Raw genomic sequence first — 17,234 nt, 5'->3', positions numbered from 1 at the left:
TAAGAGCCTGAGATACCCACTGTCACCTGTACACATACTATATCCAAAAGTAGTTCCACTGAAATGATCAGGAGACTTGTGCAGTAAAATGCCACCCAATAATTATTAGGGGTGGGGGGAGGTCTGTTCCTATCTGATAAGAGTATGTGTTTGGTCCACTATGTACACATTGTTAGTCCTGTACTAACATCATTAAAACCATTTCATGGTTATAGTCAACTACAGGTCACAGCTTATTTCACAGAATCATAGAATCATAGAATGGTTAGAGTTGGAAGGGACCTTAAAGATCACCGAGTTCAACCCCCCTGCCATGGGCAGGGACACCTCCACTAGACCAGGTTGCTCAAAGCCCCATCCAGCCTTAGAATACTCAAAGGCTTAGAACAGAGTCGATAGTAACTAGAGGACAATGCAGCCTCTTCTTCTCTCCCTCACCTTTTCTGTATGTATGTGCATGAACACGTGGGCCTCTGTGTACACACAGCGTAATACTCACTCTTTGTAATTCATAAATTTCATAGATCTGCTTTAGACCTTTCATGTCATTCTGTGCTTTCATTAAGTCAGGGTACACTGTAGTTGGCATGTCAAAAAGTTTCTCAACACTGCCCAGTTCCAGATGAACTTTTTCCAGTTTTTTCACTTCTTTTTCAAAAATGGCCATGAGTTCCAATCCTGGGACAGAAGAGAAATTTTTTGATAAACAATCCTAGGAATCATGGGTAATAAGCAAGACAGCATTTGCATAGAGTCTGTAGAAGTAATCATACTACCAATGTCACATTCCTGGTTGATGAGTTTGCATGTTAATAAGGAAAGCACAATTGTCTTGTTTTACATAAAATTTGAAGAATTGTCCAAAGACTTATATTTTTAAGACATCACTTTACATACGTTAATCCATTTACCTTTATCAAGATCTTCCCCAACAGCACCAGGCCCCTCGGTCATGAATTTCTGGAAAAAAACTTCTATCTCTTTGCTGTAGTCTTCAATTTGTTGCTCTGTAATCTAAAGAGAACAGTGTTTAAATTGTTTTCCTTTCCATTTTTATTTTTTTTAATATTAACTACAAATATTACCTTTGTGAATGTTTGTTTTATGCCTCCAAGGTTGTGATCAACTTCTGACGCTTCAAAGAAGAGAGCCTCCCATTTTTCCCTAATCTCATCGGCCATCTCTTGCTCTTCTTTAGCTACCTAAAACAAAACAAGTAGCACCTCTCACAAGAAATTATTAGTTACAAGAGAGTGAGGAATATGTGCTCATATTATACATTTACAAAAGAAGCATTGAAGTGACCTGAATCAGATTTAAACACACGCAATATGTCCATTTTAAAGTGGAGATGCTGTTTTGAGAACAGGGTTTGGACTATACAATCTCCAGACATCCCTTCTAACCTCAATAATACCGTGATTCTGTAAAATGTCTTAAAAAAAAATGTCTTCTTCATTCATATGTGAGACATTTGTGCCCCTAGCTCAAATCTGAAATGTTTTATGAGATAAGGCATAATATGCACTTACTGGAATATTGTACATTGCAAGAGTTCGGTATCTCTCCCAGATGTCCAAATATTTCAGTTCCACCTTGAAGGACATGCCTTTGATCTCTGCAATTGTGCCAAGGATAATTCTCAGATCTTCCAGGGAATCTGGAGGTCTCTTAAGATTCTGTGATAAGCTCTGTAAAAAGTAAAAATAATTTCCAGAAGCAACACTGACAAAGCAAACAGGCAGAATTATTAGTCAAACGCAAAACACAAGTGAATATCCTGCAGATTCATTTTCTTTAATCTATGTGATAAAGATAACACACATGCACACAAAAATCAACAAAAAGTAAACCCCAGTACAGAAGGGATGTTTTTGCTACAACAAAACAGAAGTTGTAAACAGCAGTTTAAAGCGAACTTCAGAATCACCAGAATGAACCTTTTGCCAACACAGGAGCAAGAAAGTCCTGGGTTTTCAAGTTAATACTCTCTCCTGTTTCCCAGCTACGGAGAGGGAGAGCTCACCTCTTCACATATGACATAGCAGAATACACCAGACAGTTTCAACCAATTTGGAGCATGGTTCAGATCGTCACCTACTACTCCGTGCTAGCTACATCAGACAACAGGAACTGAAAACACCCACCTGAATTTCCTCGTGAAGACTGAAGAGTTCTTTTCTTGCAGACTCATTAAGCAACTTTCCAAGTGAAGTCACCCAGCCTCTAGCATTATCCTGCACCATGTAGACTAAAGGAGCCAGCTGAAGCCTGATACATTGCTCATCTTTAATCAACGGCTGTTGAGTCACTTCTTGAGCTACCTTCAGATAAAACTGCAACTGTTCATCAAAGGTGACACAAGCAGGCTTTTCTGCAGCTAACCTCTCTGTGACTACACCTTTGTCTAATTTCCACAGCAGCTGGTACTTCTTCCATGGCTTCAAATACTTGCTGAGAGAAGCCAGGAGTTTGTGGACATTCTGAGTGATGAGAACAGCCTGTTCAATTATCAGAGGGTTCTGGGAGACGTCACTGTAAAAGCTGAAAGTGATAACTTCATCTTCCTCGACATGCTGAGGAGGGCATTCAATACATGTACCATGCATCCATCGTACAAAATGCTAGAGTTTTCAAGACAGGATTGAAAAACAGTTACTTTGTAGAGAGCCATTTTAATCAAATCATTCATAGAATCATTTAGGTTGGAAAAGACCTTTTAGACCAAGTCCAACCATAAACCTGACACTGCCAAGTCCACCATTAAACTACGTCCCTAAGTGCCACATCTACACGTCTTTTAAATACCTCCAGGGATGGTGACTCCACCACTTCCCTGGGCAGCCTGTTCCAATGCTTGATAACCCCTTCAGTGAAGAAATTCATCATTATTTAGGAGATTATGTAGGAAGTGGCGTGAATGATTTATCAAATCAATTGTTTTTCTGACAGCAAGAAAAGAGATTACATTTTCCCATAAACTTGAGAGAAGAGTTCATTCCATCCTCACAAAACCTTTCTATGTATTACTCTCTCTGCTTTTAAAATCTCCACTGAGCAACAACACAGCATGACACAGAGAAACAGGTATTAGGTCAAACAGGCTGGACGCAGCAGTGGAGCAGAACAGCAAATCAGCATAGGAAGCACACAATCTAATTTTTCTCATTTCAGGCGACATCTGGAATCATTTCTCCATCAGCACACGGCAGGAACGCTGCCACAATATTTGGCTTCTCTTCTGGAAAGCAATTCAATATGAACATACTTATGCAGGGAAATACTGCCACATATTTGCCAGCAAGCTAGATATTTCATCTGCTGTAAACCTGCTGTCCTAGATATGTTCTAGATGCCCTTCTCCCAACATTTTCTGAACTGGTTTTTTTGCTGCTTTTGAGGAGAGCCATGATAATGAGAAGGCTACTCATATTCCTTATTCCAACAGCTTATTCATACATCAGAAAGCAACATCTGCAGAGCAATCTGAAAACCATTTCCTTCTGATGTATGCTGATTTACAGAACCAAATCACGTTCTTACACTGGCAAAACTCCTGAAAAGTAACATATAATTTTGCCTGAGTAAAAATTGCATGAATCTTTATGGCAATTTTTTTCCTTTGTCATCAGTTTGTAAAATTAGGACAGTCTGTAAAATTAGAACAATGTACTGGATATTTTGATTTCAAGATAAAGCAGTATGAATCTTCCCCATGACATTTATGCTTGCCCAAACATAAAGCAAGATTAATTCATTAAAATCATAAACAAACTCTGGTATCAGGTAAATCTTTATCAAAAATCACCTTAGTGACCTCAACACAGTCTTGGATACATTGTACAGTCATTTTGTCAATCTCATTGGCATTAGGTTGCAAGACTATCTCAGGAACAGATAAAATGGCTTCTGTTTGGAACAGTGGCACATTTGCAAGAACAGCTGCATTGAAAGCCTGCAAATTCCTGGAAAAAGAAACAAATCATGTCAAAGATAGTAATAATCAGGTTCTGCCCCCATGGAAATGCCCAACAGAGACTGCAATTATCAGGTATGTGCTTAGATATGTAAGCGGATCTGTCTGAAATCAGTTACCACCAATTTCAGCTGGAAGCACTGATGCGTATAGGAGCAAAATTGTCTTACTAATACTGATCTAATGCAAAAGCTAGATTAGCTAAAAGAAGCTACTGGAAGGAATGAATGGGGATACCTTGGTGCAAAAGGACCTTGAGACCATGGTCAATTCTATTGCAAGAGTCCAGCCAAGAAAGCACAATGAAGCTTCAGAAATCAGCTGAGCGTGGAGAAGATTCCAAAGACATGAGAAGAGATGGCTGGGAAGCTTTTATAACCCTGTAATGCTCTATTGTAATAATAGATTGTTTATAATATAAGCCTTTATAATATCTTGCTACAGGAACCTCCTTGGCCCCAGCTGATGCAGAAGAGGTAAAACTAAAATCCAACAAACCTTTGTTCTTGTACTGGTGTGCCCTGCATTACAGGGATACACCTGGCACCCAGACAGCAAGTTCTCAAAATTGTATTCTTTAGTAAAGCAAAACCTTGATTTAAAAAATAAACCAGGGATATGCAACTACACACACTGCAGAAAATGTATCTTATTTCTCTCTTCTGCCAACAACATGCCAATATCCATTTTCTCAGAATTCGGTTTCTCCTGTATGTTGTTATCAGTGCTCCATTCTTCACAAGAAAAAAAACAGTATAAATACAAATGTGTCTCAAACTGCAAATCACTGAGGTGTTCAAACAGAGTATCAGCATACATACTGATCATCAGATCCAGAAAAACACAAAAATGGAAGACTGAAAATCCATTAAAGCAAACAATTTACTTACTTCAGAATTAACTGTGTCAACACCTGATAAATCCTATTTTCCCAGTATGCGTAATAGGAAGTTAATTTTGGAGATTTGCCATTGTTCGTGTTGGTAACTCGTCTTTCCACTTTCATTAGCAATTGTGGAATTGCAGAATATTTTCTAACCATGTGTGTCACATCTTTTGCTCTTTCACACTTAACATACTCAAAAAATTCTTTCACTTCTGCAAAAGAAAAAAAATAACACTATTCACTGCAAAAGACCTAACAGACTTGCATACTGGAATAATTAGCTGGGCTTTATTTGTAAGCATGAAATTGATCTTGTGTACTGATAAAAATATCGCTTCTTAATGCTTAATTTATTAATATTTCAGCCCTCTGATTTTATATGGATTCAATTATTTAATAGCAACTATTAGATGTGAAAGCAACCTTTTTGAGACTTACAAAGAGTTGAAAGAAATTTGATCCATCACCCACTCAGTCAAGTGACAGGGAGACAATCGCCTCACTGCAATTTCCATCTGAGGAAACCAGTTCAGTTCAGATGGCCCAGAAGGAGCTGACACTCCATGCAGATTGCAGCTCTAAGGCTACACTACTGCATACAAGAAGGACCAAGGGAAAGCTAGAGCGAAAGCGATCAGAAGCAAGGTAGACACAAGTTAAATTACCTATTTGTCTCATTGACACTCTCAGCTTCAGGGTATTGAATCTCTGCTTGTGCTTCCTCTGCTACACCATGAAATACTACTGTAACTAGTTTTGGTAACAATTAAAAGGGCTGATCATAGCAACTCAAAACGCAAAGTAGCAGACAGAGCAAAATAAAATGTCACAGAGCTTGGAAATGAAAATATAAACACTTACTAGGAAGTTCATCACCATTTTTTGAAAGCGGAAACTTAAAGAGATTCGTTGATTCTATGAACAGAAGTGTGTTCTTTATGTCTTCAGAGTTATTATGAATCTGATGGACAAGTGATTCAAACTTCCTGATGGCTCTTGTACATCGGGCAATAAAGTCACCAATACCTTGAAATAAATCACAACCATTTGGGTGTTTTTATTTCAAGAATGCCTCAAAATCACCACAACCAGATGTTTTATCTCTGAGAATGAACTGATGCTCTACAAAAGGATAGGTTAGATGATTTCTCAACTAATCCTTCATCTAGCTCCCTTACAGCTGTTATCTAAAGATGAGTATCTATCCATTTCCACTTAGTGTTTAAATATAATAAAAACAGAAGAAATAGCCTCCTGGATCAGAGTCTGTCTAAACTACTATTCTTACTCTGGCTGCGGCAACAGGATGTACCATTTAGGGATACTTTGTTGTCATATAACGTAAAAAACAGATTGCAGAACTGAAGAGATCTTTTAACTGCAAATCAGTATCTGCGTCCATTTTAAAATAGTATCTCCATTACCTAAGGAGCTCCACGTGAGTCTTTTGTGCCCTAATTTGAATACTCTGCATATTTCTTGAATACGGTCATCAAGAAGTTTGGTTTCTGCTTCGTTCATTGTTTCCATTAATTTGTGATAGCGATCCAGCATGTTTTTCAATCCATTTGTATACCTAAGGAGCATAAGAAACACAACAGTAACAAAACATAAAATCATGATTTTCTGGAAATACAGCTCTGAACTCAGTCCAAAGAGCACATCACTTCCATCATCCCATTCAGGCTTCCATATATAGCAAAATTTGCAGAAATAACCACTGAATATGTGTTGATTATAAATGCAATTCATTTCCTATTGAAAACAAAAGAAAATTTTCATATGGCTCCACTAGTAGCTAAAGAAACTCTCCTGCCCCAACTCAGAAAAAGTTTTGAAGACAGCCTCAGTTTGAAGCACATAAGCGAAATCAACAGCTGAAGTTCAAAATGCAGTTAGGGCTCTTATCAGCATACCCGTGCACTAAATGCCTGTCATAACTTGGACAAAAGTGACTTACCCAAAGCTTCACGAGAAGAAAGCATCTGCAAGTTTAAATGTTAACTGAAATCTAAATGGTACTAACAATTCATTGCCAAATAAATTACTTCCCTTGGTTTTTCTCAGATTTGATAAGATGTTAATTTGTATGACATTGTCCTACAGGGACAAGGATGCAGACAGCGTCAGAGAAAAGCTTATTAGTGCAACATGGCTGTGAGCAATTTTACCCTTAAAAAAAAAGTCACTAAGAGCTCTCACGTTCCCAAAATTTGATGACTCAGGGCTCATTCTGGTTTGGAGTAAAATCACTTGAAACACTGCCATAAGTTTGTATGTGAACAGATATTCTGTTACAGCCTTACCTAAGATATTTTTCTTCCTGTAACGCCACGTATCTTGCTAGTTCTGGGACTGGAAACCCTAGTTGTTCCAGGTACTTTGTTTCAATGATAATCTCTCGGAGTATGGGAGAAAAATTCACTATGAAGCGGACACTTTTCTTTGTGGTGACAGGCTCCTCTGTTACAGAGCACTACAACACAAGAAAGAGCAGCAGAAAGGAGAGGAACACCAAGCTTACAATGCAACGAAAAGGTTAGCTTTTGGAGACGTTTGATAAGGCAGTAGCGAAAAGTGAGATGTCTGACATTCAGAGCTTGTGGAAATGCCTTTAAAATTCAATAGCAACCTCAGCATTCCAGTTTCAGAAATTATACACAACTATCTCTTCCCTGAAAGCTGATTACAAGAAACAAACCAAACCACCACTGTTTACATAAGGCCACAACCAGTTATAACAGAAATCCCAATGGAAGTTCATAGTCAGACAAAAGTTTTGTTAGAACAGGATTCTGCATGATCTCTGCTGGGAACCTACCTCTACCTAACTTCAGACCCAAGTTTTGTTGTAATGTCCCAAAGATGTTGCACCAAAACCCCAAAACTAAAAGGAATTACAGCACAGAAGAAAACAGAGAGAAACAACATTTACCCATTTGCCAGGTCATTCAGCAACTATGTCTTATAAAGGACAACAAACAATTCTGAGCTCCGAACTTGAAAAATTTTCCTTTCAAAAGCTGTGTTTAAGATATTGTTCTTAGAAAAATGTCACTGACCATCAGACAGGTTTCAGTTCTTCCCTGTAGAGGTGTGATATACTATCTTCCTGTATCTCACCTGCTCAGCAGTCTCTGGATTAACATGAGTTGCAGCCCCATCAGTGACAACAGTCAGCAGAGTATTTTTCAATAACAGTGGGAGTACATGTTCTGTCTCATTTCTCCAGTGACTGTATTTTTGATCTTCATACTCTTTCATCCTCTTGGCCACTTGAAGATATATTTGTTTTACCTAGAAAGGAAAATTCCGTATAACTAATTTTAAATACCATGAAAAATGTTCATCTGCCTTAATATACTGTCTTAATATGGTTTCTAATTTTTATTAGATGAGAGGGCAAGTAATGCCTTGTAATTAATACAGGTGATGGAGATTTTAGGCTCTTGAATTCTGTCATTGATTCCATCACTGTCTCTCTGGGAAACAGTAGGAAGGTCCCAATTAGCTTTTCATGTCTGACATGAGTCGCTGTGTGCAAAGACATTCTTGAAACTTCACCTCACATAAGAGCGCTTCTACATCTTTGGAAGAAGGGTATGAAGAAAGTATTTCTTCATTAAATATAAAAAAACCGAACATACTTCCTTTCCATGTTCACTAGCAAGCAAGCCCTCTACTTCTTGAAATCGAATAATAGTGTGTTTGATTCGATAGAAAAGGGATCGGGACCAGTATATTGCGCCAGCCACTGGAGGTTGATTCTTGTACAAAGGTGGATTCTTGAGGTTCTGCACAAACATTTGCTTAACATTTTCAACCTAGAAGAGAATGAAATATTGCAAAGAATCATTTCTCCCCTTGCTTGTCCATGGTCAGTATCTAACGTGCTACACAGCACAAGCTCTGAAGCTAATTCCAGCAGTAGGATAAAAACAATTCTTTTTTTTTTTTTTTTTTTTCCCATCATCTCTTGTTTGTATTAATCACATTACAGGGAATGTCTTCCTTTCTGTATCCCATGGAACTGCTATTGTGGCAGTATTTTCTGTAAGATCACATTTATCGTTAAACTCAATGTCCTTTGAAATATCAAGGAAAATGCTATGACATGAAAAGCTTTCCAACATACAGGCTTCAACGTGTCAGAAATTAGTTCTGGCTTCACGGTTGATCTCTGACACCTTTTGGTAATACCATGAACTTCTTGTCCACCACAAAAAAGTTGTAGGGTGTGAAAGATGTATTTTCTCAGGAAGGACTACTGTTGAACTGCTGTTCACAAGGTAAAGGAATAGCCAAAAGCCTTGTTACATTCAGAGTACATGCAAACATCTTTCAGTCCCATACAGTGCCACATATACATAGCTATGCACATCCATTTTGGCAAATTAACCACACTATTTCTCCAATAGGCTCCAAAAAACTGAGAGTAATTATTATGTTTATTTTGTAAAACTTGTCAGTCTTTCAGGTAGTAAAGGAACACTACTTAGATATATACACAGATTTATGAATTTCACTAGGTAAAGAGCTTGATGTATTAGATAACAAACCATTAAATTAAATACCTCTTTACAGTATTGGTCCAAAATATCATTGAACTTCATCATCAACTGCTTATTAATAGTTTCTCGAGAGCGGATGTTTTTGAAGTTTAACAGCATGTCAAAGGCAGCTTCTGCTGATCGAAGGGTCTTAAAAGATTCATCAATAAAGTTTTTGGTGTCTTCTTCAATAACCTAAACAAAGGAAGAAGGTGAAGGAATCCTATCACTTAGAGACTCATCTTGCAAAACCAAGAAAAGAAGGTTAAACGAGAATACTTTTTTATAACAGTGATCAAGCATATTTTCACTATTTGTCGTCTTATAAATTACTAACAAGCTGATGGCTTTTCAGTAAGCTGCAGGAAATTAATGTCAACTAATGTGTCTGCTGGGCAGGTATATAAAACACAAAAAACATCATAACAATTTGTACTTTGTGGGTATTCTTAGCTGAGGGGTGAAGGACTGAATGAATCCAGAAAAGGAAGTTTTACTTCTTTGTAGGACACGATTGACACATGTCAGCACATGAGGACAGGGAGGTCATATGTAGCCTCTGTTCATACTGTAGCAATTCTGCCAATGAACAAAAAGCGTGCTTCACCATTTTCAAGATAAAGTGAAACTATAAACACACACAACTTGGAAACAAAATACTGACTTTAAAAATGGTCAAATTCCTCACATTTTCGTTTACATATTTATTCGTATATTCTTTTCTTTAGCAAACTTACATTTTCTTTAAACGAAAATGTTGATATTCTAGAAGAAATTTGTATATAAGAAGTAATGGGGGGATCACAGTATGTGGTACTTACTGAAACTTCTTCTTTAAATTCTTCCACAATTAATTTCCAGTCATGCGCATTTTCAATGCTAAAAGCGTCAAAAGTCAGTTCTTCCATAGGACTAGTTAGTCCATTTACTGCTCTCATTAGATCATCAACACGATCTGGATCCCCTGTGACAGCTTTCAGTTCAGGACCAATTATATTGTAAAACTCTTCAATGACCTGTTAATTCAGAAGATCATATCAGAAAACTGTATTTTTAATGTGTTTTTTCCCTGCCATTTAACACATCATTCTGGTATTTCTTTTAAAAAAATAAAAACAGCTCAGAGAATGATCAATTTGTGCTGTGATTTACATTTCATATACTAAGTAGTTTTAAGTAGTTTTATGGAAAAAAAAAAAAAAGCCTGTGAAACGGTTGTTACAAGCCTGTATGTTCATAACAGCAATGTACAGAGTAATATCTTTCCTCAACCAGTACCTTGAGAAGAGTTATTTCATCTCAAACGTTAAGTTCAGCTTTGTTGGAATCAAAGGCACTGCTCAGGTCTTAAACACAAAGCCACACACAAAACTAAAGGCTGTTAACATTTCAACAACTACAACACAAAATAATCTCCTCTACAGAACAAGACACTGATCACACAATCTCTTTATTTATTGTCTATATTACTACCTGCAACATATCATACAGATCTTGACAGATTGAAGCCATATAATCTGTTTTTTCAAATAAACGTTTTCGGTCAAATTCCCAATGTTCCTCTCTTCCTGATGCTTCAATTTGGGCACGAACAGCAAAGTAACATTTCCTCCATTGTTCAAGAGTGCTTTTGGCATCCACTAGTTTCTTTTTTGCAGCAGCTCTATCTTCTCTATTAATTAAATCAAAACAGTTAAGATACTATAAATAAAAAGACTATAGATAGAAAATTATATCTCAACTGGATTAATATACCCTGGTTTAGCAGCTTCTAATTATAAAAGATCTAGGCAAAACTTATAACTGTAAAGTCTCGATTTTCAATGTGACTGACTTCGAAAGGAGATATTATTTCAGTACTGATTTTTGTGATATTTATGCCACTTTTTTATCACTATAATTCTATTGGCTTTATTAATTTATGTCCTTTCAAGGTAAAAGAGGACAAGCACCTATTTCTTCAGGGCTGATTCAGTAATTCATGAAAATTACAAAATAAATTGACTTTTAATTGATCTTCTAATACAACTTCAGATAGTAAAAAACGCTGAAACCTATTGGATGAAAGTGTTATCTAGTGTAATTCCTGTGAGACAAGTGAAATTTTTAATAAATACAGCCTAGTTAAACAGGAATCCAGTACTTACTTAAACAGTGTGTGTAAGTCCACAGCTTTGTACACTCTTTCTGAAATTTCCCATGCAATTCGTTCCATGAGTGGTACCATCCGTTCATCCTTGTTGTAATGCCGTGAGACAATCCATACCATTCTCAGGGTATTCATCAGCGTAGGAATTGTATCCAAAACAACATTAAATCCAGTGCCGTATGTTAAAGCCTATTAAATGTATTATAAATATTGTAAATAAGATGTCATGAAAATACACAGATACATATTCTATAAACTAGTATTTTTTCTATAGATACTCAAAGTTAAGAAAGTCTGTGACATTATTAAATAAATAACCAAGCAAAAGAAACACCCTGGTGCGTAAGTAACACACTTGGGTAAGGGCGTGCAAATCTGCATTGATTCTCCAAATGTTTTTTAGGTCCTGTCTCATTAATATTCTCTTTTCTGTAAAAGATGTCCCATGACTGGTTTTGGCTTAACTCTTTATTTGGATGTTTGAAAGATCTTCAATAAAACTTAAAAACTGAGACATCAGCTGTAATCAGTGATAGAAGCCACCTCAAAAATGGAGTAGAGAAATCTTTATTTTCCCCAATTCAGCTACGCCAACAAATTTTCCCAAGCCTTCGATTTACAAACCAAGCTGTTCACAGCTCTCGGCTTCTGCTTTCAATTATTAGAACAACTGTTACTCAAGCAAAATAACCAAGCCTTTTTTTTTTATTATTAAATATAGAAAAGCTAGAGTGTATCTTTATTGTTGATAAAAAGTAAAAAATAACCAAGAGACGATTATGTTAACAGAGAAACCAAACTCAGGTACCTACAATTAAAACTTCACAAAGTTTTCTTAAGGATATATACCTTCAAATGGCGTTCGAGAGTTGAAAGAAACTTAACATTATCTAGAGCTTCCACATGATGTTTTCTGAGGTCACTTAAGACTATTTGTAAATCTCCAGTATGCTGAGATTCAGCTTGCTGCAATATTTCCAAGACTTTTTGCACTTCTGGAAGCTTTGTCTGTTCAGTAAGAGCACTTAAATTTTCATTTCTTTCACGCCAGAGGTCAATTTCTGCAAGTGGACCATTACCCTACAAGTAATGTGGAATAAAATAAAAATTCTAAACTGCCATTACGCAAGAGTGAACACCTATAACCAGCACTATATTTGTTCCTTCTTTTCAATATGCTGTATGCTGAGAAAAACCTGACATGATTCAACCATGCAAAAAAAAACAGACAGAAGATCCTTGAAATCAAAAGTTTTACACACACTGAAGGGAACTGCTCCTGGGGAGTATATCCCTGAGTTGGAGCTGGAGAGTTCAGGCTTACAAAAGCTTAAGCTCAAGTAACTTTGTAGACATGAAATCCCTTAGTATGTTTAATGGTATTACTCATATGTGTAAGTGTTTGCAGAATCAGAACCTTACAATTGGAACTTTTTTTTGTTTGAGAGGACTTTTTTCAAGCAAAAATATAGTCGTGTATGTAAGAAAAAAATCACTGCAGCTTTTAATATTTCATGGCTATCTTTAGAAGAGTGCAGATAACAAAAGTGCTTTAGTTTTCCACAGTTATCCCAAGCAGGTAGGATCTGCAGTGAGTTACTTTATATTCTATTTATATTCTATTTCCCAGAGTCACATAGTTACTCGCTAATTTTGTTCTACTTTACATCAATTAGTAAATGGCTTTCCAACAATCAAACATGAAGATGGATTAAAAATGAGCAGAAACCATTCAAAGAGATTCTTGTGGGGAAATGAAGTAATGTCTCTGGGAATAAAAGCAGCTTGGTGTTACAGGCAACATTACCTCTGGAACCTTTTTCATTTGTTCCTCTAGAGCTACGGATATTAATTTCTGCAAGGTCATTGCATAACTTTCCAGAGCTTCAACCACTTCTGGATCTGTGGCAAGAGCAGTCACTTCTCTATCTAAATTTACAGTTGGCATCTCCAGTTTAATATTTCCTATTGGAAGAAAAGGCACATAGAATTGTCTTGTTCCATCAGCATAAGTAAAGTACAATCACTGAAATGGTTTATGCCTTCTATCTTGTTAGCTGCTGGAGAATAGGTAACATACTGCCTGCTCTGCCTATTTGAGAATATGGCAAAAAACATCCAGTTGCTTCACAGTTAACACAGTGCAAAGAAAGAGACATTCCTAGAATGTTTACCCTCTCTCCTGTTCTTTCTCCAGACTGTTTGAAAGACTATTGCTGATTTCATCCATTTCTCCATACTGCCTGCTATGCTTCAGGGCAGTAAAAATACTACTGTTATCAGCAAAGAGAAACTTTCTTCAGGTCTGGAGCTTCCCCAGAAACTGTATGTATTTGTGATTATACATAAAGCCATTCCTAGGTGAACCTCTTTCTACTGTCATGTACTCTAAAAACCACAGTGCTGGCGTAGGTAAAACGCTCGCCTTCGGTCTAGTCTGCTGAGTAACACTTAAGAATTTTTGCCTGTTCATTTGAATCTCATTCCTCATCTGAATATTACCGTTTTCCACAAGCTGTTCTTTCTTTTCTGTCTTGGGTAAATTCCCTTTTTCAGAATCTGTGTTTTCACTACTTTCCTCAATTTGCTGCTGACTAAAGGAGACAGCTGGTGAAAATGCCTGTAATTCAAACAGGTACCACAGATTACATGGTTCATTTTAAAAAAGAAAACAATAAAAGTCAGCTTACTAGCAATTCACTTAAGCAATGGATAGTTGTTCTAAAATTTAATTTAAGTGCATGTCCTTCCATTTCACCTCTTTACCATCATTCTCTCTACCTCAAGTTCTGCAGGGGAATAGCTCCAGCACGCTTTTACAAAAGTCAATCGGCACAAAAATAGAGGTATTTAGTGTCACACTCTTAAATGTTTCTCATATAGGGCTAGACAATGAAATAAAGCCCATCTCCACATCTTCACAAAAATTTGGGAATCAAAATCTCAAATAAGGATTAACAAAAACTTCATTTTGGCATAGGAAGGTCACTCATCAAATATTCGTATTTCTTATGTATGGTTCATATTGTCAGCAGAATACTAAATTGGCAAATCACTCACAGAAATACTCAAGACTCCATATATAAAAGATGTTACACATTTACCTGTGAGACGGCGTTCTTTAGCATCAAAAGAGACTCATCAGTCAGTATACCAAACTTTATCACTTTAGGAAGAACCTCATTAGCTTCACTCAGGTCATTAGGTTCAGCAACTCTTTCTAAACAGTATACAAGCAATTAGCATAAATCTGATTATTTAATACAGAAAGCATAAAGTCCTTTCCATAATAAGCTAAAACTCCAATAAAACACTTAAGTGTCATCATCTGACTCTAAGTCTTTACAATTCAGCCTTATTGTTAGGAAATGGTTTTCTGTTCAAACAAAACAGAGGCCTTGATTTGAACTCCTGTTCTACAGACAGACTAGGAAAATTTTGCACAGAACTGCCATAAAATGACCAAACACACTATCATAACTTTATTTTTTTCTCAATTGTCCTGTTTCAACAAAAACTCAAACTAACAGGCACAGACAAAATACTCTGTAGCTTCCAAAAACACGTTGCTGCTTGGTGAGTCCACATAAATGTTTATGCTGAGGCCAGTCTCTGGCACTAAATTAGAGTTAACATACTGTTGATTGTTCCTGGACTTATGTGTGGAAATACCCGTTTGCTTTAGCGTAGAAGCTGTTTCCTAGAGGGCTAGAACTATATACTGAGGTCTGATTGCAACCTGAACCACAGCCACTACAGACACTGGAATAAATATCAGAATAAAACATACTGCTGTTGTGAATCAGAATTCGAGTCAGGTCAGGAAGTCTGATAACCCAGTTGTGCTTATCACCACCTTACAGTCTAACTCTAACATACAGCTCCTCATCCTCAAACACTGTACACAGTTCTAGCAGTTGTAGTAACTAAATCTTCTTAGCTCCTCTGAATGCAGCTTCATCCTTGCTGGTAAAATGTGGGAGATATGTAACCTCCCATAAAATTAATACGAAGATCATTCCTGATTCCTGGTTCTACTGTGAGAGTATTTGTGCCCAGTTAATTAAGCTGGATATGCACTATCCCGAATCCCAGTCGCTATCACCTTTTTTCGATGTGAAGTAAAGTTCAATGCGACACTGAAAACACTGAGCCTGCAGTTATTCAGGGCACATACCTTTGGCATCTCTCAGAAAATATACAGTAAAATTTGATACAAACTCTTTGGGAATTTCATCAAGAGCCACATAGAAACACACTTTGTCAATTTTCTCTTCCTGTAGCTGAAACAGAAAATAAAAAGGAAGTATGACTACTACTGTTTGCTGCCACGTTTCTTAACAGCAAGAAAATGTTTGTGTGCTGTGAGCAATAGGACAGTATCATTAGTTTAGCTCCATTATCTTCACATTTCTGCCCAAGTAAACTACTAACATAAATGAAATGTTAAAAAATCACCCAGCTAACAATAAAAGTCATCAGCTTTGGAAACAGTGTTGATTTCCAGACCAACAGGACTAAGAGCATTAGTGCTTGAAACATAAGAAACCAGAAAGCACTTAAATGCCTGCACCCCTCCCCCGCTTTGCCTTTCTGAGACTGTGCAAGCATGTACCCCCCTTCCACCTGCATCTCAGGCATAAACCGACTCTAGTTAGAAACCCCAGACTCCATCCTGACCATCTAATTAGGTGAAAGACTTGCGGTACAAAAGCCTTTGCTCACTGTTCCTTACATGCTTCTCCCATGGTGTCTTATCTAGTGACTATTTTAACTGCAACTTTTCTTTTGTAAGCAACTCTGGGAATAGCTAACATGGTGCCTGAGTAACTCTCTGCTGCATTTTCTCACCAAAAGTCAGCATTTTGCCAAGAAAATTACCTTTGCAGTGTCTTGCCAGTCAATGTCAGAGGCTGTGGCAGACACCACAAGCCATTGCTTTTCAATGGAAATTCCCGTTCTCATAAAATGTTCTGTTCTGCTCTGAGTACTTGCTCTGCACTGTACCTCCTTAATTTGCCTACCAGTTTTACTGAAACATTTGCATCAGAAAGCCAGCATCTTCATATCCATAACAGAACAGTGAAATACAACACTTACCTGCGGTGTGTGTTCCATATTGTCAGTTGTAAATCTTTGCTCCAGTTTACCCAATTCAGACTGACTAGAGAGAGCTGATACGTGACCTGACACACTTTCATTGTCTGTAGGTTGTAGAGGGGATGCCTTGCTTTTTTGAGTCATACCTAAGAAAGAATAATACAAGAGAATTCAATTAAAAAACAGATATTCCGTGCATATAAGATGGATCCTTCCAATTTTCTTCTCAAACTAAATGACTGAGCATTTTCTTCCAGCTTCAGCATCACCTTTCAACAACCAGCCATCAAAACCTAGTGTTAGTTGTACATTTTCCCATAGGACAGCACTATTGCTGAAGAACTGAATCCAAATATGCAAGTGACTACACTGCACTCCACAGGTAACTGGGCTTTATTTAGAATATCCTTAACAGCATTTTCCAACGCAATTGTTCTTTTATGAAAAAATAAGTAGATTAACACATTTCAAGGTGAAACCACTTTGTAAAACGAAATGCAAACAATAAGGGTTTCATCATGCCAGATCTACAATGTGGAAAATGTTTATAATTATGTCATGCCCAAGAGGTAA

General features: G+C 37.1%; 1 protein-coding gene across 1 annotated transcript in view; it reads right to left on the bottom strand.

Moving 5' to 3' along the window:
• Positions 1-17,234, bottom strand: part of DNAH10 (dynein axonemal heavy chain 10) — a 57,056-nt gene that overhangs the window by 38,025 nt on the left and 1,797 nt on the right. Inside the window, exons 3-24 of the mRNA XM_074159792.1 lie at positions 16,662-16,807; positions 15,739-15,844; positions 14,666-14,781; positions 14,064-14,181; positions 13,369-13,526; positions 12,411-12,641; positions 11,560-11,750; positions 10,886-11,084; positions 10,234-10,428; positions 9,437-9,607; positions 8,510-8,686; positions 8,034-8,159; positions 7,169-7,338; positions 6,287-6,438; positions 5,724-5,888; positions 4,867-5,074; positions 3,809-3,965; positions 2,148-2,624; positions 1,533-1,691; positions 1,086-1,202; positions 912-1,014; positions 500-678 (exon numbers count right to left, since the gene is read on the bottom strand). Of these exons, the coding sequence (XP_074015893.1) occupies positions 500-678; positions 912-1,014; positions 1,086-1,202; positions 1,533-1,691; positions 2,148-2,624; positions 3,809-3,965; positions 4,867-5,074; positions 5,724-5,888; positions 6,287-6,438; positions 7,169-7,338; positions 8,034-8,159; positions 8,510-8,686; positions 9,437-9,607; positions 10,234-10,428; positions 10,886-11,084; positions 11,560-11,750; positions 12,411-12,641; positions 13,369-13,526; positions 14,064-14,181; positions 14,666-14,781; positions 15,739-15,844; positions 16,662-16,807 (3,821 nt within the window). The remainder of the gene's footprint in view (positions 1-499; positions 679-911; positions 1,015-1,085; positions 1,203-1,532; positions 1,692-2,147; positions 2,625-3,808; positions 3,966-4,866; positions 5,075-5,723; positions 5,889-6,286; positions 6,439-7,168; positions 7,339-8,033; positions 8,160-8,509; positions 8,687-9,436; positions 9,608-10,233; positions 10,429-10,885; positions 11,085-11,559; positions 11,751-12,410; positions 12,642-13,368; positions 13,527-14,063; positions 14,182-14,665; positions 14,782-15,738; positions 15,845-16,661; positions 16,808-17,234) is intronic.

This window comes from Numenius arquata, chromosome 16 (assembly GCF_964106895.1).
Source record: "Numenius arquata chromosome 16, bNumArq3.hap1.1, whole genome shotgun sequence".
Classification (NCBI taxonomy): domain Eukaryota; kingdom Metazoa; phylum Chordata; class Aves; order Charadriiformes; family Scolopacidae; genus Numenius; species Numenius arquata.
This window is presented reverse-complemented; position numbering and strand designations above follow the sequence as displayed.